The sequence below is a fragment of the Callorhinus ursinus genome, unplaced genomic scaffold (genome assembly GCF_003265705.2).
Source record: "Callorhinus ursinus isolate GAN/ISIS: 27379988/994484 unplaced genomic scaffold, GSC_fseal_2.0 scaffold5, whole genome shotgun sequence".
In the NCBI taxonomy this organism is placed as follows: domain Eukaryota; kingdom Metazoa; phylum Chordata; class Mammalia; order Carnivora; family Otariidae; genus Callorhinus; species Callorhinus ursinus.
Genome location: NW_027397067.1, coordinates 75,392,874 through 75,417,548, shown reverse-complemented (window position 1 = coordinate 75,417,548; position 24,675 = coordinate 75,392,874). Strand labels below are relative to the sequence as shown.

At 45.8% G+C, this 24,675-nt stretch overlaps 1 protein-coding gene across 3 annotated transcripts in view; it reads left to right on the top strand.

Annotated features, from left to right (window-relative positions):
- The window catches only part of ZFAT (zinc finger and AT-hook domain containing), a 191,568-nt gene that overhangs the window by 73,718 nt on the left and 93,175 nt on the right, over positions 1-24,675 (top strand). For all 3 annotated transcript variants that reach the window (XM_025871171.2, XM_025871172.2, XM_073893234.1), the window contains 3 exons: positions 83-315; positions 21,110-21,197; positions 23,057-23,206. In XM_025871171.2, the coding sequence (XP_025726956.1) occupies positions 83-315; positions 21,110-21,197; positions 23,057-23,206 (471 nt within the window). The remainder of the gene's footprint in view (positions 1-82; positions 316-21,109; positions 21,198-23,056; positions 23,207-24,675) is intronic.

Sequence of the window (24,675 nt, the reverse complement as noted above, 5' to 3'; positions counted from 1 at the left end):
AGTAAAAAGACAAGTCATAATGGGAAAATCAAATTCAGTATAAAAGAAATTTCCTTGTTCTCACGTGACGATGTTTTTTTAGGCAAACTTTTTTGGTACCAGGTGCACTTTGACATGCACGTGCGCACCCACACGCGGGAACACCTGTACCATTGCTCCCAGTGCCATTATTCCTCCATCACCAAAAACTGCCTTAAGCGCCATGTCGTTCAGAAACACAGTAACATCTTGCTGAAGTGCCCCACCGATGGCTGTGACTACAACACTCCAGATAAATATAAGCTGCAGGCGCATCTGAAAGTTCACACGGAGCTGGTAAGTAGCAAGCCCGCGGCCATGCCGTCCACCCCAGGTGCTCACCGCTTTCCAGCCTTGGTGCGTGTGGTGCTGTCCTGCTTCCTGGGGGCCTAGCATGTGAGCAGGCTCCTTGCTTCCCAGAACGCTTCACCCTAGGATTCCTTTCGCAGGGAGAGTCTCAGATGTCGCAGAATGATTCGGTTGAACAAATTTCCTCTCTGTGCAGATTTTTCAGCATCAGAGAAAAACTACCGAAGATCTGCGGAGTAGAAACAAAGCAAGGATTTCTTAAATGACGTTATAAAGACTTATTAATAACAGAGGTACTAGTAATAAGAGCTCAGTTCGATAGTGCCTGGGAAGCAGTAGGCAGTGTTGGGTTCACGGGGAGAACGCGCTAAACAGTGATGACCACTGCCGTCCTCTTGTGGGGTTGGTTGTTAACTCTTTGCGAGAGATTGTGAAGCATTTTTATTTAAAAAAAAAAAAAGATAATTTAATCCAAGGAGCTGTTAATGTTCATAATGGTAAAACTTGGTTTAATTCTTTGGTGGAAGATGATGTAGCATACTGAATGACTGTTTATTTTTGCAAATTCTCACATCACTCAAGGGGCTGACACCCGAGCATGATTTGAGCCTTCTGCAGGTTATAAAGGAGGTTCCCCCCTCCCCTCCCCGCCCCGGTCCCAGGTGTGGTTCTGCTTTAATGGCATTCCTCCAGCACAGAAGGAGGCTTTGGAAACTTGGTGTGCTTCCACTGTGTTCTGGTGTGGAATCATTCGCGCTGTGTCACTTTGTCACTCCGGGTGAAGTTGGGTGTTGTAGGTGCAGTGGGGTGGGTCAGGGCCTGTGCTTTGGGGTTAGATCCCTGCCGATACTGTCTCCAGCACTCGTACTATTGGGTGTACTCCAGCACACGTACATATCGTGGCTATTGGGGCAAATCGCTTGTCCTTTCTGAGACTTGGCAGCCTTCTGTATGTAATATGTATTAAAAAGTATATATCCATCTTCTACACATACACACATGTATGTCTACGTATATATGCACTTATGTATTTACGTATATATGTATTATACACACATGTACACACATTTGCATACACATGTTTGATGCATGCTTGTAGACACAATGTATGTTTGTTTCTGTATATAGCTCTCCCGGGTTCCTGGGAGGATAAGATGGAATGTTCTGGCAAGAACCTGGCTCAGTGATTGTGTTGTCAACCGTGTGCTCACTACTGTCTCTCACCTGGGACCTCTTAGCGCCTGTTTCTCTTTCTGAGTAGGGCACGAAGGCAGGCTCTTCCTGTTTCCTTATAGAATTGCTGTTAGATGGGTCGTGCTTCCAGTACTGTCTCAGGGTGGGGGAAACTGGGGTGGCAGAAATCATTATGATAACTTTGCTAGAAATGCATATGAAGTCAAGAGGGAGGGCGGCCAACATGGGGACAGGGTGCTGGGGGCAGCCTTGGGGTGTAGCAGTTAAGACCAGGAACCAGACTGTGGGTTTTAGCTCCAGCTCCCCCAGTTGGCATGCATCTGACTTCAAGATGAGTCATGTAACTGCCCTGTGCCTCAGTTACCGATCCTCGGGAGGGTGAGGTGAGAGAATATACGTAAATGTCTCAGAAGGAAGCCTGACGTTGAGTAAGCACATATGCCACTGACTATTATAATTACTAATATTTATTCTACTTACCATTTGGGGACTGGTTGCTCTGCATCGAGAGACTTTGAAACAGAGGCTGAAGGCTGACACAGAAGAGGAAGTTGTAAGAGCCCTTCAGTGTGTGGGACTGGTTTTCCCCACACCCATTTTCCTCATCCGTCACGTGTGTCAGAGGGACTCAGGTCCAGCCCAGGCATTTTCTTGCCTCTGGATGCTGGTGCTCAGCCTCCTGGCCACATCCCTTGTCCTCATGGTCAGCAGGGCCTGTTGGGGACACGTCCTAAGATCTTAAGCCCCAATTTCGTATGCTTTCATTTATCTTGATAAACCAGCATTTATTTATTTATTTATTTACTTATTTAATTTATTTTAAAGGTTTTATTTATTTATTTGATAGAGACACAGTGAGAGGAGGAACACAAGCAGGGGGAGTGGGAGAGGGAGAAGCAGGCTTCCTGTGGAGCAAGGACCCCAGTGTGGGGCTTGATCCCAGGACCCTGGGACCATGACTTGAGCTGAAGGCAGATGCTTAACGACTGAGCCACCCAGGCGCCCCTTGATAAACCAGCATTTCAAGAAGCTTCTCTTTTCAACTTTCTGTGGTTGTGAATCTTCCTTCAGAGAGGCTGTGTCTGCAGTGTTGACACGTGAGAAGGCGTATAGGGGAAAGGGGGGGTGACGGTGTCGGTTCTCATCCTGTGGTCCGGGCCCCCTTTTCATAATTCTCGTGCCACCTCCAAGAGGTGGGAGTATTTCCTCCGCAGGGCAGGTCAGGAGCCTTCTGCACAGTCATTTGGTAGCTCATCCCTGGTCACACTTTGGTCAGGGCAGACGGTCGTGAATGTCAGCCACACCCCTCTGGCAGGTCTCTTGGACACTTGCACACCGTTGGAGGGAACGTGCTGGAGGTCGACTTTGTCCCATGAGAGCAGGGGCTGCGTGGGTACTTTCTGTGCTGTAGCTCATGCTACGACAACGGAATGTCCCTGAGAATTCCCGTGAGAGAAGAGCGGGAATAAGGGAGCATGACTCTGTTGATTTTGTAAACACGGGGAGTTATCCTGATTCTCATCAACACGTTTTCTTAGAAGTTGTTAAAGTGTGCTTCCCCTCCCTGATGTTTGCAGTTCTTCCATCTGAGGCGCTTTTAAAGGTGAATAAGAGGACAGTTACAGCAGTGAGGGAGGCCAAGTGAGGCCAACACAAAGTGCCCTTCCCCTCCCACACCACCCGGAGTGGTCACGGTAAAGGTAAAGGAGGGCTGCCTGGAGGAGGGGTTCTGAGCTTGATGAGTAGGATTTGGCCAAGGGAGCGGCAAGGGCGGAGCTCCCAGTAGAGTAGGCAGCACACACTGAGGGGAAGCTTTTTGTGTTTATACTAGGATATTGAAAACGTTTCCATGAAGCACACAGACTTCATTTGCCAGCGTAGTTAGATGGCATCATTTATGAAAACAGGTTCTAATATTTGGAGTTTAGACAACATTTGTCTTTTGAGCCTGTAAATTATTTCTGGAATGTAGCCTGAAGTTACCAGGGAAATGTTGACCTGGTGGGGAGATCTTCCGCTAGCTAGCATTGCTTACTTTCCCCTTCTCCAAGCCCTAGGCAGCTGCTGATCTGCTTTCTAGTTCCATGGGTTGGCCTGGCTGGAGATTTTGTATAAAGGGGATCATGCAATTTATAAATAATGGCAGAGTGAGTATATACCCTGCTTTCTTAGAGTCGTGGTGAGGGTCCCATGAGATAACGCGAATGAGCTTCATGATGTAAAGGTGCTGAACAGAGGACTCTGGTCAGGGAAGGGTCTACCTGGCTTGGGTGAGTGGTGCTGTTGTGACCTCACATCATCCTGGGGCTTGGGTGTGCCCCGGAGAGATGGGTCAGGTGTGTTAAAAGTCTGGCTGGACTTTGGCATTTGATCCAACCCAATTCCCATGCAGTACAAAACTAAGGAAATTTTTAAATTGAACCCCTGCACCACCCCAAATGGGCCTCCATCCAGGTCCATTCTAGTTGCACTAGGACCCTGGGATAATTTGGCTGAGTTTCCTATTTCTGTGACTCTTAACCATGTCTTTGCTAATGATGCGCTAAGTGATCAGAAGGCGTGAGTACATTTAATGTGGTCTCTCCCACCACATCCTCCCTTTCCTGAAGAACTAGGTGGTGTGACATATAGTCAGGGCTGTATTAGCATCAAGGAAATGTGGAGAGCCAGCCACGAGTGGTAGTTAATGATGTTGCCGGAGCAAGCCCCCTTTTGACAGCACTATGCAGAGTTTGTGCAGGGGAGACTCAAAGAATGTGTGTAATGCCAGGGGCTTTGGGCTCTGGTGGGCTGTAGTTCAGACCCCATGTCCACCTCCGTGATCTTGGGCATTTGCTGAGCCTCCGCTTTCTCATTTGTAACATGAAAATTAGGTACCATCTCTGGCCTCTCAAGGTCATGGCATGTAAATTAGAAAATGTGTGGAACACCCAGATCAGTTTTTGTGGTCCACAGGTCATGGTCCATGAAACAGTTTAGTTGTGAAACAGTTTAGTGGGTCACAACTAGTAAGTATCTCTTAAAAAATGAAATGCCATGGAATAAAATAGAAATTACTAGCATTAGGCACCTCTACCCGAGGTTAAGTATTGTTTTCTGAGACCTTTGTTTCCATGTTTCAAGATTTACTTATTTTAGAGAGAGAGAGAGAACACACGCACAGGCTTGGTGGGAGGAGAGGCAGAGGTGGCGGGGGGCGAGAGAGACTCTCAAGCAAACTCCACACTCTGACAGAGCCCAGTACGGGGCTCGATCTCATGACCCGGAGATCATGACCTGAGCCAAAACCAAGAGTCAGATGCTTAACTGACTGGGCCACCCAGGTGCTCCCGTTTCCATGTTTCAATATGTTTATATATCAGTGAGTGTGCTTGTGTGTCCCAGATGGCAATGTCAAATGGGTGACCTCCTGTGGGTCCCTCTAAATAAGCTTATGTTACTGACCCAGCTGATGTAATTCATGACTTCCTGAATCAGAATCGCATGGGGGTGAGAGGTTGCTGGGCTCATGCCTCCACTGTAATTTGAGGGGGACCTGGGAATCTGCCCCTTAGGTCCCTCCTGGTAGATACATTTGAAATGGTAGGAAATGGAGCATATGGTGGATGCTCACAATATGTCAGTCTTTTCCCTTCATCTCCAGCTTGTGCTCTTTCTAAGAAGACCATCTGATCTGAGGGCACGTGTAGCAGTCACACGCCCGCCCTGGGGAGAGGGCACGTTTTGGTGTTACCTGCTAACTCGACCACCTATGGGTCTGGCTTCACTTCCTAACTTCTCTGATTACCTGGTCTGTGAAGCGCCTCCGGGTTGTTGTGGGAATTTAGTGAGATAGTGTTTGTGAGGGACTCAGCACAGGTCCAGGTGCACAGGGGAGTGGCCTGTCTGAGCCAGCTCATCCTTCTTCTTAGTAGTGGCGGGGGGCGGTGGGGGAGTGGTAGTAGCGGGGTGCGGAGGAGTATCCGTCTGTCCAGGGCGGGATGGTCTCTCAACACACATTTCAGATTAGCTTTTGGTCCCTGCCTTTGAAAAATGTCTGCTCTGTTTTTGGCCACAAGGGTACACACATTTAAAACATCTTACTCATACTTGGAGGAAGTAAAGTAACATGTTGCCAGCAAAGCACAGAGAAAGTAGAGGGAGCTACCTCCGATATCCTTCTGGAAATCAACGGATTCATCTTTTTTTTTTGCTCCGTGGTCACAGACCAGTTTGTTTCTGTGTGGCCCCGTCTGGGCGCGTATCCACAGTGCCAGAGACCTCGGGCTCCCAGAGCTTCCTGCGTCTAAAATGCAGCTTCCTGTGAGCAAGGCGGGGGTCTAGGATTGAAGGGGCTCGCTTGACAAAACAACTGCTTTCAATGGAAAGCGGGATCCTTGAGTCGAAATCCCAAGTGGAACATGTTTGGGTTTTTTTTGTTTATTCTTTCTTTCTTTTATTCTTTCTTTTTGGGGGGGGGGCGGGGAGGGAGCCAGGCTTTTTTTCTAGTTCAAATCAGTCACGATTTCAGTGTCACCTTTTCTGCCTCTGTGTGGTGGCAGCTCTCACTAGCTGATGGGCCCCTGGAGGCAGGGCCAGTGTCTCATAACTCTGTCCTCAGTGCAATGCCTGGCACATAACAGGGGCCTTTGGAAGGTCTGAGGAATGAATGAGTGAGTCCACGGAGGACAGTGGACACCATCACCATGCTTTTATTCCTGAGAGTTTGTTCAGAGTCGAATCTCCCACCATTTTTTAAACTTGACATCACATATTTTATAGGAGTAGTACTTACCTGGTAGTTAATACACTTGGTGGCCGGGGGCAGGCTTGATATTCTCCACCCACTGCTAGTTTCAGGCCTGAGAACTGCCCAGTTGCTTTGGGGGCCAAGGCACCTGCCCTAGAGCTATAGACCAAGGTGGAGTCCACCCAGGGGTGAAGCGGGGGGCCTGAGCCCTGGGGCAATGCCCACACCCCACACCCCACACTGTGGCTACAGACTCCTGCTGATGCCTTTCTTATTTCAAAGGGTCCTTTGTTGCTTTGAAGGCCATCTCCACTGGCACAAACAAACTCCAAGGGCTGGGCTCCTTGGCTGTCATTACTGCGCAGGCCTCTTGTGCTCTGTCTCTGCCAGGAGCTCTTTTAACAGAAGCTCGTTTTAAGTTTGCTGTGTCAGTTTGGGTTTTCATCTCTGGTACAGAACTGAGGCTTGGAAAAAAATAAATGAGTCCTAAGAGTCCCCCTCCTCCTGCCGCCTGTGTCCTGCTGCCTGTGTCCTTCTGACAGTCTTCAAAGGCATCAGGAAATGAGGGGACCAGATAAGCTCTAAGATAAATTGCTTTCAGACTATCAGCGATTAAAAGAAAAAAAAAAACAACAAATAGCAAGGACTCGGGAGAGGACTGTAAACTCTTTCAAAGCCCTGCTGAACGCCTCCATCATCTCTGCTCATGAGGGCACTGGGGGCAGGCGGGGGTGGTGACATCCTCCTCCAGGATGCCCGCCAGGCCCAGGGCATCTTTCAGACATGGCCTGAGTGATGGGGTGACCTGGAAGGGTCAAGGGCAGAGGAGGACAATGACGGGAACACCTAAGAAGGCCTGAACCCACAGTGCAGCCTGGGTAGAAGTCTGCGGCATTGGCTGGGCACGAAGCTCAGGACAGTGTCACGGGAGCTGCCTCGACCCCTTGGACACCTGAGCTTGGCAGGCATTGCTTGGAACCCAGATGTGTGGTGGGACATGCAGCCAGACTGATGGTCCAGAGCGACTTTTGTTAGGTGTTGCTTTTGTTTTTGAATACTAAGTACCGTTCTCCGAAGTGTGCTCCAGGGAACACCCTCTCTTGAACTGTCCTGCAACAGCAGCAACTAATCCACAAAGGGATTTGGAGGGTGCTCACTCAGATCCCCGCTTGGAGATTCCACAAGAAGGTATTTTAGCTGAGGCCGAGCTGCATTAAGGCCACAGCCACATCAGCGACATCTCTCAAATTTATTGAGCGCTCACTAGAGGCCAGGCTCCGTTCTGAGCACTTTATGTGTGCTGTCTCTTAATAAATTTTATTTTTTAGAACAGTTTTAGGTTCACTGCAGACTGACCAGAAAGTCCAGAGATTTCATTGTCCCCAAACAGGCACAGCTGACATCTCACACCACAGTGGTACCTTTGTCACAGTCCATGAACGGACACTTAAGAGTAACACCCAGAGTCCAGAGTTTACATTCGGGGTCACTCTTGGTGGTGTACGTTCTGTGGGTGTGGACAAATGTATAATGACATGCATCCATCATCATCGCATCGTGCAGATGAGTTTCACTGCCCTAAAATCCTCCTCGATCCAGCTGTTCATCCCTTTCTTTACCCCACATTCTGGCCACTGTGGATCCTTCCGCTGTCTGCATGGTTCTGCTTTTTCCAGAGTGTCATAGAGTTGGAATCATATAGTCTGGAGCCTTTTCACGTAGGCTTCTTTCACTTAGTAAACAGGTCCTTAATTTGTTTCTGATCTTAGTGGGAAAACTTCTGGTTTCTATCATTAAGTATGGTGTTAGCTCTAAGTGTTTTATAGATAATCTTTATCAAGTTGAGGAAGTTCTCACCTCTTCCTAGTTTACTGAGATTGTGTATCATGAATGGATGTCGGATTTTACCAAATTCTTAATGTTTCTATTGATGTGAGCATGTGATTTTTATTTCCTGTCCTACTGGTGTGATGGATTTATTATTTGATTTTAGAATGTTGAATCAGCCTTGGCTACCAGGGATAAATCCCATTTGGTTGTGGTGTATAGTTCTTTTTACACATTGTTGGGTTCGATGTGCTAATGTTTTGCTGAGGATTTTTGCATCTCTGTTCATGAGAGATACTGGCCTGTAATTTACTTTTCTTGTAATGTCTTTGTCTGCTTTTGGTATTAGGGTGATGCTGTCCTTTGTAGAATGAGTTAGGAAGTTTAATTCTTCTGCTTCTGTTTTCTAAAAGAGATTGTATAGAATTGGTATAATTACATGTTTGGTAGAATTCACTGGTGAACACATCTGGGCTTGGTACTTTTTGTTTTAAAAGATTATTATTTTTTTTTTAAAGATTTATTTATTTTGAGAGAGTGCACATGAGCGAGGGGAGAGGCAGAGGGAGAGGGAGAGAGAGAATCTTAAGCGGACTCCTCACTAAGCGTGGAGCCTGATGCAGGGCTTGATCTGACGACCCTGAGTTCATGACCTGAGTCGAAACCAAGAGTCACATGCCCAACCGACTGAGCCACCCAGGCACCCCTTGTTTTGGAACAGTATTAATTTTTGATGCCATTTCTTTAATAGAGATAGGATCATTATGATTATTTCTTTGTGAGTTTTGGCAGATTGTGTCTTTTAAAGAATTTGTCTGTTTCATATAGGTTGTCAGATTTGTGGCCATAGACTTATTCATAGTATTCCTTTACTATCTTTTTAATGTTCAGGGGGATCTGTGGTATGTCCCCCTTTTCAGTAGTAAGTCCCCCTTTTCATTTCTTATATTAGTAACTTGTGGCCTCTCTTTTGCCTAGTTAGCCTGGTTAGAGGCTTAATTTTATTGATCTTTTCAAAGCGTTATGTTTTGGTTTTGTTGATTTTTCTCTGTTGATTTCCTGTGTGTATGTATTCTCAAGTTTTTATTTAAATTCTAGTTGGTTAACATATAGTATAATATTGGTTTCAGGAGTAGGATTTAGTGATTCATCACTTACATATGCTCATCACAGTGCTCCTCACAACAAGTGCCTTCCTTAATACCCTTCACCCATCTAGCCCATCTCCCCCCCCACCTCCCTCTAGCAACCTTAGTTTGTCCGCTACAGTTAATTGTCTCCTATGGTTTGCCTCCTTCTCTCTTTTTTACCCCCCTCCCCTATGTTCATCTGTTTCTGAAATTTCACATATGAGTGAAATCATATGGTATTTGTGATTTCCTGTTTTTAATTTATTTGGTTTCTGCTCTAATTTCAATTTTTTTTTCTGCTTAATCTGGATTTAATTTACTTATCTTTTTCTGCCTTCCTAAGGTGGAAGCTTAGATGGTTGATTTTAGGTCTGTCTTCTTTTCTGATATTATACATTCAATGTTATATAAATTTTCCTCTAAATACAGCTTTCGTTTCTTTTCATAGATTTTGATAACTTGTGTTTTCATTTTTATTTAGTTTAAAATTAAAAAAAAATTTTCTTGAGATTTCTTCTTCAACTTGTGTTTTTAAAAATATATTGTTTAATTGGTACATACTTTGAGATAGTCCAGCCATCTTTCTGTTATTGATTCCTAGTTTAATCCATTGGGGTCTGTGAGCAGACTCTGTATGATTTCGCTTCTTTCCAATTTGTTGAGGGCTGTTTTATGGCCCAGAACGTGGTCTATTTTGGCAAATGTTCTACGTGACCTTGAGAAGAATGTGTATTCCGCTGTTGTTGAATGAAGTAGTCTATAGATGTCAATTATACCCGGTTGATTGATGGTGTTGTTGAATTCAGCTGTGTCCTCACTGATTTTCTGCCTGCTGGATCTGTCCATTTCTGATAGAGGGGCGTTGAAGTCTCCAACTAAAGTAGCGGATTCATCTTTTTCTCCTTGCCATTCTACCAGTTTTTACCTCATGCTTTGTGATTCTGTTGTTAGATGCATACATGTTAAGGATTATTATGTCTTCTTGGAGAATGATCTCTTCAACATTATGTTGTGTTCCTTTTTATAAATGATAATTATCCTTGAAGTCTGTTCTGTCTGAAATTAATAAAGCTACTTCCGCTCTCTTTTGATTAGTGTTAGCCTGGTATAATTTCCTTTTAATCTGCATGTGTCTTCAAATTTAAACGGGTTTTCTTACAGCCAACGTATAGTTGAATCTTGTTTCTTGATCCAGCCTGGCAATCTCTGTCTCTTAATTGGTACATTTAGATCACTGGTAGTCAGATTATTGATACAGTTGAATTAATATTGATCATATTTGTTGGTATTTTCTATTTGTTGCCCTTGTTCTCTGTTCCTTTGTATTCCAATCTTTTTCTTTTCTGTCTTTTGTAGTTTTATTTATTTATTTTTTAAAGATTTTATTTTTCTGAGACAGACAGCATGAGCAGGGGAGGGTCAGAAGGGCAAGCACACTCCCCGCTGAGCAGGGAGTCCAACAAGGGGCTTGATCCCAGGACCCTGAGACCTTGACCTGAGCCAGAGGCAGACACCTAACTGACTGAGCCACCCCGGCGCCCCTCATTTGTAGCTGTAATTGAGCACTTTATATGATTTCATTTTCTCTCCTTTCTCAGTATATCACTTATACTTTTTTTTTTTTTTAACTTTTTCTGGTGGTTACCATAGAACTTGTGGTATACATTTATATATAATCCAAGTTGATTTTCAAATAGCACCGTTCCACTTTATGGATAGTTTAAGTACCTTGTAATAAAATGATCCTTATTCCTTCCTTGTACCCCTTGTGTCATTGTTGATATTTATTTCACTTTCATATAAGCGTATGTATATAGATAGCATATATTATTGAATACATTGTTGCTGTGATTATTTCGAACAAACTTTCTGTTAGAGCAATTAAGATTAAGATAAATGTTTTTATTGTACCGTCACTTCTTCCTTTTCCAGTGCTCTTTCTTTATGCAGATCAAGTTTCTGACTTTATCTTGTTTTGGTATTTCTTGTAAGACAGGTCTTAGTGGTAACAAATTCCTTCAATTTTTGTTTGTCTGAGAAAGTCTTTATTTCTCCTTTTGTTTTGAAGGATACTTTTGCAGGGCACAGAATTCTGGGTTGGTGCTCTCTCTCAGCCCTGTAATATTTCACTCTGTTCTCTTCTTGCTTGGTGCTCTCTCTCAGCCCTGTAATATTTCACTCTGTTCTCTTCTTGCTTGCGTGGTTTCTGATGGTTTCTGAGAAGTTGGGTATAATCCTTATCTTTGCTCCTCTAGAAGTAAGGTGTCCTCCCCGCCAACCCTGCTTTCATTCAGTCGTTTTTCTTTAACTTTGGTTTACTGTAGTTTGAACCTGATAGGTGTAGTTTATTTGGTATTATTCCTATTTGGTGTTCTCTGAGCTTTTTGGATCTCTTTTGGCATTTGATACCCTATTAGGGAAATTCTCGATCATTATCGTTTCAAATATTTCTTCAGTTCCTTTATCTCTTTCTTCTTCTTCTCATATTCTCACCACATGCATGTTCCTTCTGTCGTTCCACAGTCCTTGGATGGTCTCTTCTGTTTCCATCAGTCTTCTTTCCTGCCTGCTTTTCAGTTTTAGAGTCTTCTTTGGAGATATCCCTAAGCTCAGAAATTCTTTCCTCAGCTGTGGCCAGTCTCTTACTACTCCCATCAGGCATTCTTCACTTCTGTTGCAGTGGTTTTGATCTCTAGCATTTCTTTGTTGGTTCGTCCTGAAAATTTTCATGTCTCTGCTTTCCTTGTGGGCAATGTCTCTTGCCTGCTTTCTGCTTCATCCAGCAGAGCCCTGAACATGGCGCATCAGAGTTGTTTTAAATGTTCAGTCTGATAATCCCAGCATCCTTGTCAAATCTGAGTCTGGTTCTGATGCTTGCTCTGTCTCTTCAAACTGTGTGTTTTGCCTTTTAGTGTGTCTTGTAATTTTTTTCTTCCTTCATAGCTGGACAGGATGTACTGGGTACAAGGAACTGTAATAGGCCTTTATTAACATATTGGTAAGGTTTGGGGGAGGGGGATCCTTTTATAATCCTAGGATTAGATCTCAGTCTCTCGGTGAGCCTCTGACCCTGGACATGAACTTCTCCGGTGTTTCCTGTTTTTTTTTCCAGCTCCCTTAGGTGGGAAAGGCTGGCTAAAGTGGTCTGGGTTTGGGTACATCCTTTCTCACACATGGAAGGATGTAGTAGGAGGCTGGAGGTGGGCATTTCCCTTCCCCCAGGTAGCTTTGTCTCTGATAATACCCCAGCAGGTTAGGCAGTGGTTAATTGGTTTCCCCTGGAGGCTGGCCTTGTTTATATTTTATTTTCATTTATTTATTTAAATTTTATTATGTTATGTTAGTCACCATACAATACATCATTAGTTTTTTTTTTTTAAAGATTTTATTTATTATTCATTTGAGACACAGAGATACAGAGAGAGAGAGAGAGAGAGAGAGAGACAGAGCATGAGCAGGGAGAGATGCTGAGGGAGAAGCAGGCTCCCCGCTGAGCCAGGAGCCCGATGTGGGGCTCGATCCCAGGACCCTGGGATCATGACCCAAGCCGAAGGCAGAGGCTTAACCATCTGAGCCACCCAGGCGCCCCACATCATTAGTTTTTGATATGGTGGTCCACGATCCATTGTTTTCTTATAACACCCAGTGTTCCATGCAGTACTTGCCCTCCTTAATACCTATCACCTGGCTAACCAGTCCCCCCTCCCCCCTCCCCTCTAAAACCCTGTTTGTTTCTCAGAGTCCGTAGTCTCTCATGGTTCATCTCTCCCTCTGATTCCCCCCCTTCATTTTTCCCTTCTTTCTCCTAATGTCCTCCCTGCTACTATTCCTTATATTCCGCAAATAAGTGAAACCATATGATAATTGACTTTCTCTGCTTGACTTATTTCACTTAGCATCATCTCCTCCAGTCCCATCCATGTTGATGTGAAAGTTGGGTATTCATCCGTTCTGATGGCTGAGTAATATTCCATTGTATATATGGACCACATCTTCTTTATCCATTCATCTGTTGAAGGGCATCTCGGCTCTTTCCACAGTTTGGCTATTGCGGCCATTGCTGCTATGAACATTGGGGTGCATATGGCCCTTCTTTTCACTACATCTGTGTCTTTGGGGTAAATACCCAGGAGTGCAATTGCTGGGTCATAGGGTAGCTCTCTTTTTAACTTTTTGAGGCACCTCCACCCTGTTTTCCAAAGTGGCTGTACCAACTTGCTTTCCCACCAACAGTGTAAGAGGGTTCCCCTTTCTCCACAACCTCTCTAACATTTGTTGTTTCTTGCCCTGTCCATTTTTGCCATTCTAACTGGTGTAAGGTGGTATCTCAGTGTGGTTTTGATTTGCATTACCCTGATGGCTAATGATGATGAACACTTTTTCATGTGTCTGTTAGCCATTTGTATGTCTTCTTCAGAGAAGTGTCTTTTCATGTCTTTTGCCCATTTTTTGACTTGATTATTTGTTTTTTGGGTGTTGAGTTTGAGAAGTTCTTTATAGATGTTGGATACCAGCCCTTTATCTGTAATGTCATTTGCAAATATCTTCTCCCATTCTGTGGGTTACCTCTTTGTTTTGTTGACTGTTTCCTTTGCTGTGCAGAAGCTTTTTATCTTGATGAAGTCCCAAAAGTTCATTTTTGCTTTTGTTTCACTAGCTTTTGGAGATGTATCTTGAAAGAAGTTGCTGTAGCCGATGTCAAAGAGGTTACTGCCTATGTTCTCCTTTAGGATTTTGATGGATTCCTGTCTCACATTGAAGTCTTTCATCCATTTTGAGTTTATCTTTGTGTATGGTGTTAGAAAATGGTCGAGTTTCATTCTGTCCAATTTTCCCAGCACCATTTATTGAAGAGACTGTCTTTTTTCCATTGCATGCTTTTTCCTGCTTTGTCAAAGATTATTTGACCATAGAGTTGAGGGTCCATATCTGGGTTCTCTGTTCTGTTCCATTGGTCTATATGTCTGTTTTTGTGCCAGTACCATGCTGTCTTGGTGATCACAGCTTTGTAATACAGCTCGAAGTGGGGCGACGTGATGCCCCCAGCTTTGTTTTTCTTTTTCAAATTTTCCTTGGCGATTCGGGGTCTTTTCTGATTCCATACAAATTTTAGGATTGTTTGTTCCAGCATTTTGAAAAATGTCATTGGAATTTTGATTGGGATGGCATTGAAGGTATAGATTGCTCTGGGTAGCATAGACATTTTAACAATGTTTATTCTTCCGATCCATGAGCATGGAATGTTTTTCCATCTTTTTGTGTCTTCTTCAATTTCGTTCATGAGTGTTCTGTAGTCCCTAGAATACAGATCCTTTACCTCTTTGGTTAGGTTTATTCCGAGGTATCTTACGGTTTTTGGTGCTATTGCAAATGGAATTGTTTCCCTAATTTTTCTTTCTACAGTTGCATTGTTAGTGTATAAGAAAGCAACTGATTTCTGTGCATTGATTTTGTATCCTGCCACATCATTGAATTGCTGTATGAGTTCTAGTAATTTGGGGGTGGAGTCTTTGGGTTTTCCACATAAAGTATCACGTCTGCGAAAAGAGAGTTTGACTTCTTCTTTGCCAATTTGAATACCTTTTATTTCTTTTTGTTGTCTGATTGCTGTTGCTAGGACTTCTAGTACTATGTTGAATAGTGGCGAGAGTGGGCATCTTGATGTGTTCCTGATCTTAAGGGAAAGGCTTTCAGCTTTTCCCCATTGAGGATGATATTTATTTTGGGTTTTTCATAGATGGGGATTTTATGAACTTGAGGAATGTTCCCTCTATCCCTATACTCTGAAGAGTTTTAATCAGGAAAGGATGTTGTATTTTGTCAAATGCTTTTTCTGCATCCATTGAGAGGACCATATGGTTCTTCTCTCTCCTCTTATTAATGTGTTCTATCATATTGATTGGTTTGCGAATGTTGAACCACCCTTGCATCCCGGGGATCAATCCCACTTGGTCGTGGTGGATGATCCTTTTAATGTATTGTTGGATCCTATTAGCTAGGATTTTGTTGAGGATTTTGGAATCCATATTCATCAGGGATATCGGTCTGAAATTCTCCTTTTTGTTGGGGTCTTTGCCTGGTTTGGGGATTAAGGTAATGCTGGCCTCATAGAATGAGTTTGGAAGTTTTCCTTTTGTTTATATTTTTTGAAACAGCTTCAGTATTATAGGTATTATTTCTTCCTTGAATGTTTGGTAGAATTCCCCAGGGAATCCATCAGGCCCTGGACTCTTGTTTTTTGGGAGGTTTTTGATCACTGCTTCAATCTCGTTAGTGGTCATTGGCTTATTCAGGTTGTCAGTTTCTTCCTGTTTCAGTCTTGGCAGCTTATAGGTTTCTAGGAGGGCATCCATTTCATCCAGATTGCTCAGTTTATTGGCATATAGTTGTTGATAGTAATTTCTAATAATTGTTTCTATTTCCTTGGTGTTAGTCGTGATCTCTCCCCTTTCTTTCATAATTTAATTAATTTGGGTCCTTTCTCTTTTCTTTTGGATAAGTCTGGCCAGTGGTTTATCGATCTTATTAATTCTTTCAAAGAACCAGCTTCTAGTTTCGTTGATCTGATCTACTGTGTTTCTGGTTTCTAATTCATTGATTTCTGCTCTAATTTTAATTATTTCTCTTCTAATGTGTGGCTTAGGCATTGTTTGTTGCTTTTTCTCTAGTTCTTTAAGGTGTAGAGTTAGTTGGTGAATTGGGGATTTTTCTATTTTTTTGAGTGAGGCTTGGTTAGCTATGTATTTCCCCCTTAAGACCGCCTTTGCAGTATCCCATAGATTTTGGACCGATGTGTTTTCATTCTCATTGATTTCCATGAATTGTTTAAGTTCTTCTTTGATTTCCTGGTTGACCCAAACATTCTTGAGCAGAGTGGTCTTTAACTTCCAAGTGTTTGAATTTCTGCCAAATTTTTTCTTGTGATTGAGTTCCAGTTTTAAAGCATTGTGTCTGAGAATAGGCAGGAAATAATCTCAGTCTTTTGGTATCGTTTGAGACCTGATTTGTGACCCAGTATGTGGTCTATTCTGGAGAAAGTTCCATGTGCGCTCGAGAAGAATGAGTATTCTGTTGTTTTAGGGTGGAATGGTCTGTAATATCTATGAGGTCCATCTGGTCCATTGTATCATTCAAAGCTCTTGTTTCCTTGTTGATTTTCTGCTTAGATGATCTGTCCATTGCTGAGAGTGGAGTATTGAGGTCTCCTACAATTAACGTATTGTTATCAATATGATTCTTTATTTTGGTTAACAGTTGGCTTATGTAGATGGCTGCTCCCATGTTGGGGGCATAGATATTTACAGTTGTTAGATCTTCCTGTTGGATAGACCCTTTAAGAATGATATAGTGTCCTTTTGTGTCTCTAACTACAGACTTTCGTTTACAATCTAATTTGTCTGATATAAGAATTGCTACCCCAGCTTTCTTTTGAGGTCTGCTGGCATGGAAGATGGATCTCCATCCCTTCACTTTCAGTCTGGATGTATCTTTAGGTTCAAAATGAGTCTCTTGTAGGCGGCATATGGATGGGTCCTGTCTTTTTATCCAGTCTGCAACCCTGTGCCGTTTTGGGAGGATTTAGGCCATTCACGTTGAGAGTGATTATTGAAAGATATGAATTAATTGTCATCATGTTGCCTGTGAAGACGTTGTTTTTATAGATTGTCCCTGTTAATTTCTGTTGTATATCACTCTTGGGGTGTTTCTCCTTTTATAGAACCCCCCTTAATATTTCTTGCAGGCCCGGCTTAGTGGTCACATAGTCTTTCAGTTTCTGCTGGTCTTGGAAGCTCTGCATCTCTCCATCCATTCTAAATGACAGCCTTGCTGGATAAAGTATTCTCGACTGCATGTTCTTCTTGTTTAGTACCCTGAATATGTCTTGCCAGGCCTTTCTGGCTTGCCAGGTCTCTGTGGATAGGTCTGATGTTATTCTGATGTTCCTCCCTCTCTACGTAAGGAATCTCTTCCCCCTAACTGCCCTTAAGATGGTTTCCTTGGTTCTGAAATTTGTGAGTTTTTCGATTACATGCCGGGGTGTTGGCCTGTTTTCCTTGATCTTGGGAGGGGTCCTCTCTGCCTCTAGGACACGAATGTTTATTTCATTCCCCAGATTAGGGAACTTCTCAGCTACGATTTGCTCAAATACATCTTCTAGTCCTCTCTCTCTCTCCACTCTCTCCGGGATTCCAATTATTCTGACATTGGATTGCTTCGTGGTGTCACTTATTTCTCTGATTCTATTTTCATGGATTCTGAGTTGTTTTTCCCTGGCCTCCTCTTTTCCCTTTTTATCTCTTATATTGTCTTCCAGGTCGCTTATTCGTTCTTCTGCCTCAGTTATTACCCTAGCTGTTAGATTATCTAGATTGGATTGGATCTCATTGATAGCGTTTTTAAGTTCTGCCAATTCAGCTTTCATTTCTGCCCTTGGAGACTCCTTGTTGCCATTAATTGATTTCTCCATTCTAGCTACTGTCTTCACAATTGCTAGCCTGAAATTCATCTCTGACATCTTGGTTATATCTCATCCATTTGTAAATCTGTGGCATAAGTCATAATCTCTGAGTCTTTTCTATTTTGGGGGTTCTTCCTCCTAGTCATTCTGTTGATGGGTTGTTGAGGGAATGTATAGAGTACAAATTATTGACCACAACCCAAGCAAGATGCACCTGTTTTCTAGGGACCTTAGGGTTGCCGGCCTCTTGTTTTCCCAGCCTGTCTTCTGGGGGAGGGGCCTGCTGTGCTGTTGCTCAGGTAACCCTGTTTGGGCAGAGTTGCCCTGCCCCACTGTGACAGGGGATGGGCTCGGTGGGAATCAGTGTTTTGGGGCTTTTGTTCTCTCGGGGCTTTCCCTGGCAGCTTTCCGCGTCTCTTCTGCGAGTCAGAGCCGAAGAGACCGTTTCCAACCCTCTGTCTCAGAGCAGAGAGATTGCAGTCTGTTCTTCAGTGAGCTCTCCAGGCCATACTGTCTCCATTTCTGTCTGTGCTGCTATAAACTGCAGCAGCCTGGGTTGTGTGCTCCTCTGCAGCGCCCCCAGTCCTGCCTCCAGGTCGGGGCAAGTCTCTGCCCTTTGTCCTTCTAAAAGTGCCAGCTGCTCCCAGTTTGCCAGTGCGACCCCACCGCTCAGGGTTTCCGCCCCTGGGGCTGCCCTAAAATCCTTTCCCCGCTGCTACCGGTCTTCGAGTCTGTGCCCTATCCCCAGCGCATGAGGCTGTTGCTCACCGGCGGTGTAGGATCCGCATGGCCAGGCTCCCTCCCACTACTGTTTATCCTCTGATATCTGCCCACGGAATCACGGCTCCCTGCTTCGTACCTCGAAACCAACCGCCTGCGATATTCTGTTGGTAGAGATCCAGATCTTCTTACATCTGAGGGCTGATTTTGTGGGTGCTCAGAGTGGTCTGGTAGATATCCAGCTCAAGTCCGGGGACCAGTTGAAATAGGGTCCCCTACTCCTCTGCCATCTTTATTCCTACCTGGAGGCTGGCCTTGTTAAGAGGAATAGAATACTGTGGTATATTTCAAAATGGTTCCTTTTCCCTTCTCCTTGCTGGAAGCGGAAGTGTGGGTTTTTCTCTGATACTCATGTGAGTACAAGGTTGAGCTCCTAGAGGCAAAACTCACAAAAGTTACCCACAACGAGCTTCCGGCAGCTCGTTAGTTCCAGTCCTAGTTTCCCTGCTCTGGTCCTGGTTCATAGAGAGGTTTCTGCCTGTGAGTTTGTGCTCCAAGAAGTTGTGATTCTCTGCATTCTCTCCAGCTTGGGGGCCAGTGGTTTGCCCTGTGGCCTCCTGTCTCTTATGGATTAAGAAGAGTTATTTTTTCAGTTTGTCCAACATTTCATTTCTTGTTAGGATGGACTTCCAAGCTTCTTATTTGCTGGACTGGAAATTGGAAGTCCACTTCATGTGTTTTTAATTTTCTTTTTCCTCCTAGCAAGGAGGCCGTTTTTATTGCCATTTTACATATGAAGAAACCAGGGCATTGACAGGTGAAGTTACTTGCCCAGTGTTCCCCAGCTCTAATAAGTGGTGAAACCAGGATTTGAACATAGGGACTCAAAGCCCTGAGTCCATACTCCTAGTCATTGTTTTATATAGGAGCAGGAACTCTGGAGTACAGAGGTCTGGTTTGGACACCCACCTCTGCTCTCTGGGGGTGGTGTGAACCTTGGACAGCTTCTCAAATGCCTCATAGGGTGTGGTATGTAGAGCGCAGCACTCTGCATGAGTAAGTTCTTAAATGGTTGCTGTTGTTGCTATCATTATTTATTGGTGTGACGGTGTGAGTAGACTGCATTTTGGGGTGACTTACTCATTTACCATGACATGGGGAGCACTCAGTGCGATACTGAGCTCCTTGTAGATGCTGAGTAAATGGTGGGAATTTGTTCGCCTGTATATCCAGGTGAGCAGGGACTGTTAACATCCTCTGGAACACTCACGGCCCAAAACCTTTCCTTGCAGTCATGGGCCTGCGTTGCTTGTGGGCTCGTGCAATTTGTTAACACGGGTCACACTCCGCAGCTCGTTGTGGGCTTGCGGGTGTTTCTGTGCTTGGTGAGCTTGCACTAATGCTGCCTCATTTGGTTGTCTTCCCTGTCGGGGACGCTGAGGGCGGGCAGGACCAAATCGCACACAGAGCTCTGTGCTTTCTGCCCACCCCTCCGGTCTGAAGCACCTATAGCTCAGGTGGAGGCCCGCTGCAGCCCTTCCCCTTCGTCTGCTCACCCCCTGAAGTAGCCCACAGGGCCCCCTGACCCACCGAGTGGCATAAACAGTGATGTTTATTGTCTCACAATTCCAGAGGCCAGGATTCCAAGATGAAGGTGTGTACACGGTTACTTCCTCCTGAGGGCTGTGAGGGAGAGTCTGTTCTTCGCCTCTCTCCTAGCTCCTGGTGTTTTGCCAGCAATCTCTGTTGTTCCTTGGCTTGCAGACTTGTCACCTGGATTTCTCCCTCCTTCTTCACATGGCGTCCCCTGTGTGCATATCTGTATCCCAGTTTCCTTTTTTTTTTTTTTGCCAGGACACCAGTCATATTGGATTTGCCTCCTTGCCCCATGACTTCATCTTAACTATTGCATCTGCAATGACCCTGTTTCCAAATAAGGTCTCATTCTAAAGTCCTGGGGGTTAGGACTTCAATATGAATTTTGCAGGGGACACAGTTTAACCCATAACACCCACCCTTGGGGGGAAAATTGGCATGTGAAATAGTCCTACAGTGAGCTGAAGGAAAAGATGAGCAAAAGCTATAGCTAGATCACAAGAGCCTCTGCCATGGTGAGAATGTAGCATGGCAGTTAGCTGGATCATTGGAAACGAGGAGCAGTGCGGAATGAACCCCTTACCTGTGGCCTCAGTGGGACGCAGGCCTTGGGGGTCATGGGAGCAGCCTGGTGTGGGCATCTCGGGTTCAGATGCTGGCTCTTCCTCTCAGACTTGGGCTCATCACCCTTGGCCTTGTTTCTTAATCTGTAATGTGAGCATCATAATGCCTGTCAATTGAAAGTGGTTGTGAGTCTCAGTAAAATAACTTTTATGAAACCCCCACACACCACGCAGAGAGCACTGGAGGACATAATACGCATTGGGCCGTGGAGCAGCGCTGGTCTGCGTGGTAGACCTCGAGGCCGAGCCCTGCCCTCTGCTGGCCTGGCCACCTCCAGCGGACCGTCAGCTGTAAGCCCCGTCCCCCTCTCCTGAAATGGAGCCGGTACCATTCCCCAGCACTCCTGAGCTCTCCGGGCTGTGGGGCCAGGTGCAGGTAGCATGTCACGTGTTTGCAGAGGTGCACTGTGGTGTAGCGGTGGTGGCCGTGGCGGTGGTGGTGGCTTTTCCACGGAGCCCTGGTTTAAATGAGACACCCCATTGATTATGCTCTCTTTCTGTTCAGGACAAAAGGAGTTATTCTTGTCCAGTGTGTGAAAAGTCTTTTTCCGAAGACCGATTGATAAAGTCGCATATCAAGACCAACCATCCTGGTAAGGTTATGTATTTTGGAGAGGAGATTAATTTTAAAGGGCTTTAAAAGTGTTTACGTTAGAACACAGCATTATGTGTCAACTGCACAAAATGGGAAGGAAGGAGGATGAAAGGATGAGTGAACTTGAGGGGCACGGTTACCTTTATTGAACGTTGGGGAGTTCACGCCTCCATTTTGCCCTTCCATCTGGTCTGACGTGTCTCCGCACACTCCCACCCCCTCCTCCCTTCTAACGTTCACTTGGAACGCCTTCGGGTGGGTCACTCACAGGCAGGTCTGACCTTAGACACCACTCCCCGGGGGCCCGGGAAAAGTTGGTTGCCCAGCATGGTGGTCTGTGAGTGCTGTGTGCTGCCAGGCCGAGGAGCCTTGCTCAGTTGGAGTGACTGTCCCCTCGGACCTCCCCACACGGGTCTCTTTGGCCCCTCAGAGGTGTGAAGCATGCGGCACCTGGGCCTTCATGCCTGTCATAGCTCCGTTTCCCCCACCTGGGACACATTTCCTGTACGCTGCTACTGCCGGTGTATTCTCTCTGTCCTTCCTTGGAGTCCCATCCTTGGGGAGGATTTGGGGGCTCCCTGCCTGGGGGAGGGCCCCGCCCATACCCCGCCCATACCCCGCCCATACCCCACTCTTCCTGCACTGACCCCTTGTGTTCAGGTCATTGGCACTTTCCTGTTTGCCTCTACCCCCCGCCCAGAGCCTTGGGGAAGGGCTGCCATTGTTAAGGTCTAGCCTCAGGTCCCCGGTGTCACATCGGGCAGGCCCGAGAGCACTGTGCGTGGTATAAATGAGGAATGTGTAAGCCGGGTGCACCTTTCCCAGCGTCCATGTCCCTTTTGCGTCTGCTTTATTTTGTATCTGCTCCTGTGCTAGGGCACTGACTCGCTGATTATAAACAATACTGGAGAAAAGTAAAGAAATAACAGAGTTCACCAACCTCATGTTTTATCTCGGCACAGATGGAGCCTTAAGACCATCTGTGTGGGGACACGTGGGTTATGGGATTCTCTGATGGCCTCGTTCTGCCGTGTCAGCATGTGTCCAGTGTGAGCTGAGGATGCTCATTTAAACTGGCCACGCTTTCTCATGAACAGATGTGAGGTGTGCTTTGTCTTTGGTCTAAACTTCAAATATATACAAAACAGGATAATATGAGGAGCCCCCACGGATCTGCAGCAGCTCAGCTGCCACACTCCTGTGCATTTTGTCAGACTGTGCATTGTTTTGTATATTGACCCTCCAGACTCTTTGTTCTAGAGTATCTTAAAGTAGGTCCTGCACATACGTAATTTCCCCATAAAAGAACTTTGGGATGCTGATCATGGTGTTTTGGGAGCATAACCACTAGGTCACCCTTAAAACAGACAGAATTAATGCTGATTCTTTATTACCGCCTAGTATTAGCTCATTTAAAATTTCCTTAGTCGACACAAGACCCTTTTGAGTCAAGACCCAGGCATTTTGCTTTTAGTCGTTACATGACGTGAGTTCCTTATATTCTGTGATTCACCCCATCCCACTTTTGTTCCCGTGACATCAGTTTCTTGGAGGGACTGGGCCACTTTTCCTGTAGGTGATTTCGTGTCTTGCATTTGTCTGACGGTGCTTCCTGGTCTTGTTTCTCCATCCCTCACATTTTATGCTCACGGATATTTAGATCTGAGCCTTGATTCGAGTCTGGTTCAATTTTTAGGCAAAAGTCCTACTGCGTGACTGCGGGGGGGCACATCTCGATTGGTCACCTGAGCACCGCTGGGACCGGCCACGGCATTGGGGCGCGGTCATGAGGTTCACGTACGTCTCGCGGGAGCCGATCCTCTTTGGCGCCTGATGATCCCCCTGCTTTTCTTCTAGAGGTGTCCATGAGCACTATTTCTGAGGTTCTCGGGAGGAGGGTTCAGCTGAAAGGTCTGATTGGGAAGCGAGCCATGAAGTGCCCGTACTGTGATTTCTATTTCATGAAGAATGGCTCCGACCTTCAGCGTCATATTTGGGCTCACGAAGGTGAGTATTCCTCTCTCAAGGTAGAGCCCCCTTTTAGTTTTGTGCCTCCATGCTTCGTGTGGGCATACGTACGTTAGGAGGAAGCCATCTCGTTGTGTGCCTGGCAGTTAGACGTCCTTCGGCTTCCTGAGAAACGTATCCATGAGCCAGCTAAGCTCGGTGATTTCAGTCCCTCCCTGTTCAGTTGCCATTGCAGTGACAGAGGTGTGCGGTTCTTCAGAGCTTTTGCTGGAATCGCAGTGAGCTAGATCCCCATGACGTCTTCGCTGGCGTGGTAGACACTCAGCAGGTATTGGGGTTACAAGTGAACAAAGGTGAAGAGGACGGCAGAGAGGCCTGTGGTCCAGCATTGTGGAGGAAGAATCCAGAAGGCGGGAGAGCTGCGTGGAGATGGAGCAGAGGGAGGAAGATAAGCTGTGCTTTAGGGGTGCTTGCCTGTGAAGGGAAGTGCGGGGAACATGCTCTGGGACTTCGGGCAGTTGGAGGTCAGGAGGTTGTTGGAGACAGCAGGCCACCAACTTTGCTTCCTGCTGTAAGGACGCAGCGCTCGTGGGGATGAGGCTCAGAGCCAGCGTCCGAGGGAGCCCTTCCGGACATTTGCTGAGGTCCTGCCTGTGAGTTAGGGAGCTGGAGTGCTGCAGGCAGAAGGTTCCTGGAGAATACGAAGGATGGAGTGTTTTCACGGGGGAGGAGAGAAACACTTGTTCTCAGGTCTTGGGGGAAGCACCGTCAGGAAGGGAGAGGTGAACAGTTCAGTAAATGGTGGAGTAGGGATCCAGAGAAGGGCAGAAGGAGCAGAGCTCAAAGCCAAGGTTGGGAGGCACTGTTCGTTTACCCGGACACATGCACCTGCCCTCTGTGCCCTGGGCACACCCCGCAGCCTCGGTGAAGCCTCGATTTCCTTAGCTGCAAAGTCTTGGGTCCTGTAGACAAGGGCTGGAAATGCTGGATGTGCAGGGTGTCAGGTCCTCCCGTGCTCAGTGTTGGGCACATCATCCCTCTCCTTGTGCACGTTGCACTGGGTGTCACGGCCTTATTGCTTTACATCTCCCTCCGGACGGCGGCTGCAGGGGCCGTGGCTTCTCAGCTTCAGAGCCCCCTCAGTGTGTGCTCCAGAGTAGGTCCTCAGGAGGTGTTTGTCGAGTGAAGGGGGAGCAGCCAGGATGCCCCACAGTCCAAACGTTTAGCCCAACAACAGCTCGTGTCCTAAGGCTTTGCTCAGTTCATGAAAAAGTGCTTTCCCATCTGATCCTGGGGGCATGATCCCATTGATTTCTGCACAGGTCCTTGTTTACTTTAATTTCGGTCAGCTTATCTCCATTCAGTTGAATATAATGACTGTGTGCTGCAGACACTGCTTGGGGGTCTGTGCCCACGAGGAGTTCCCAGACTGTGGGGAGAGGCAGGTACGGATGACTCCCAGTGCACTACAGCGGTACGGCTAGCAGGGAGTTCAGGCCGTGAGGGTG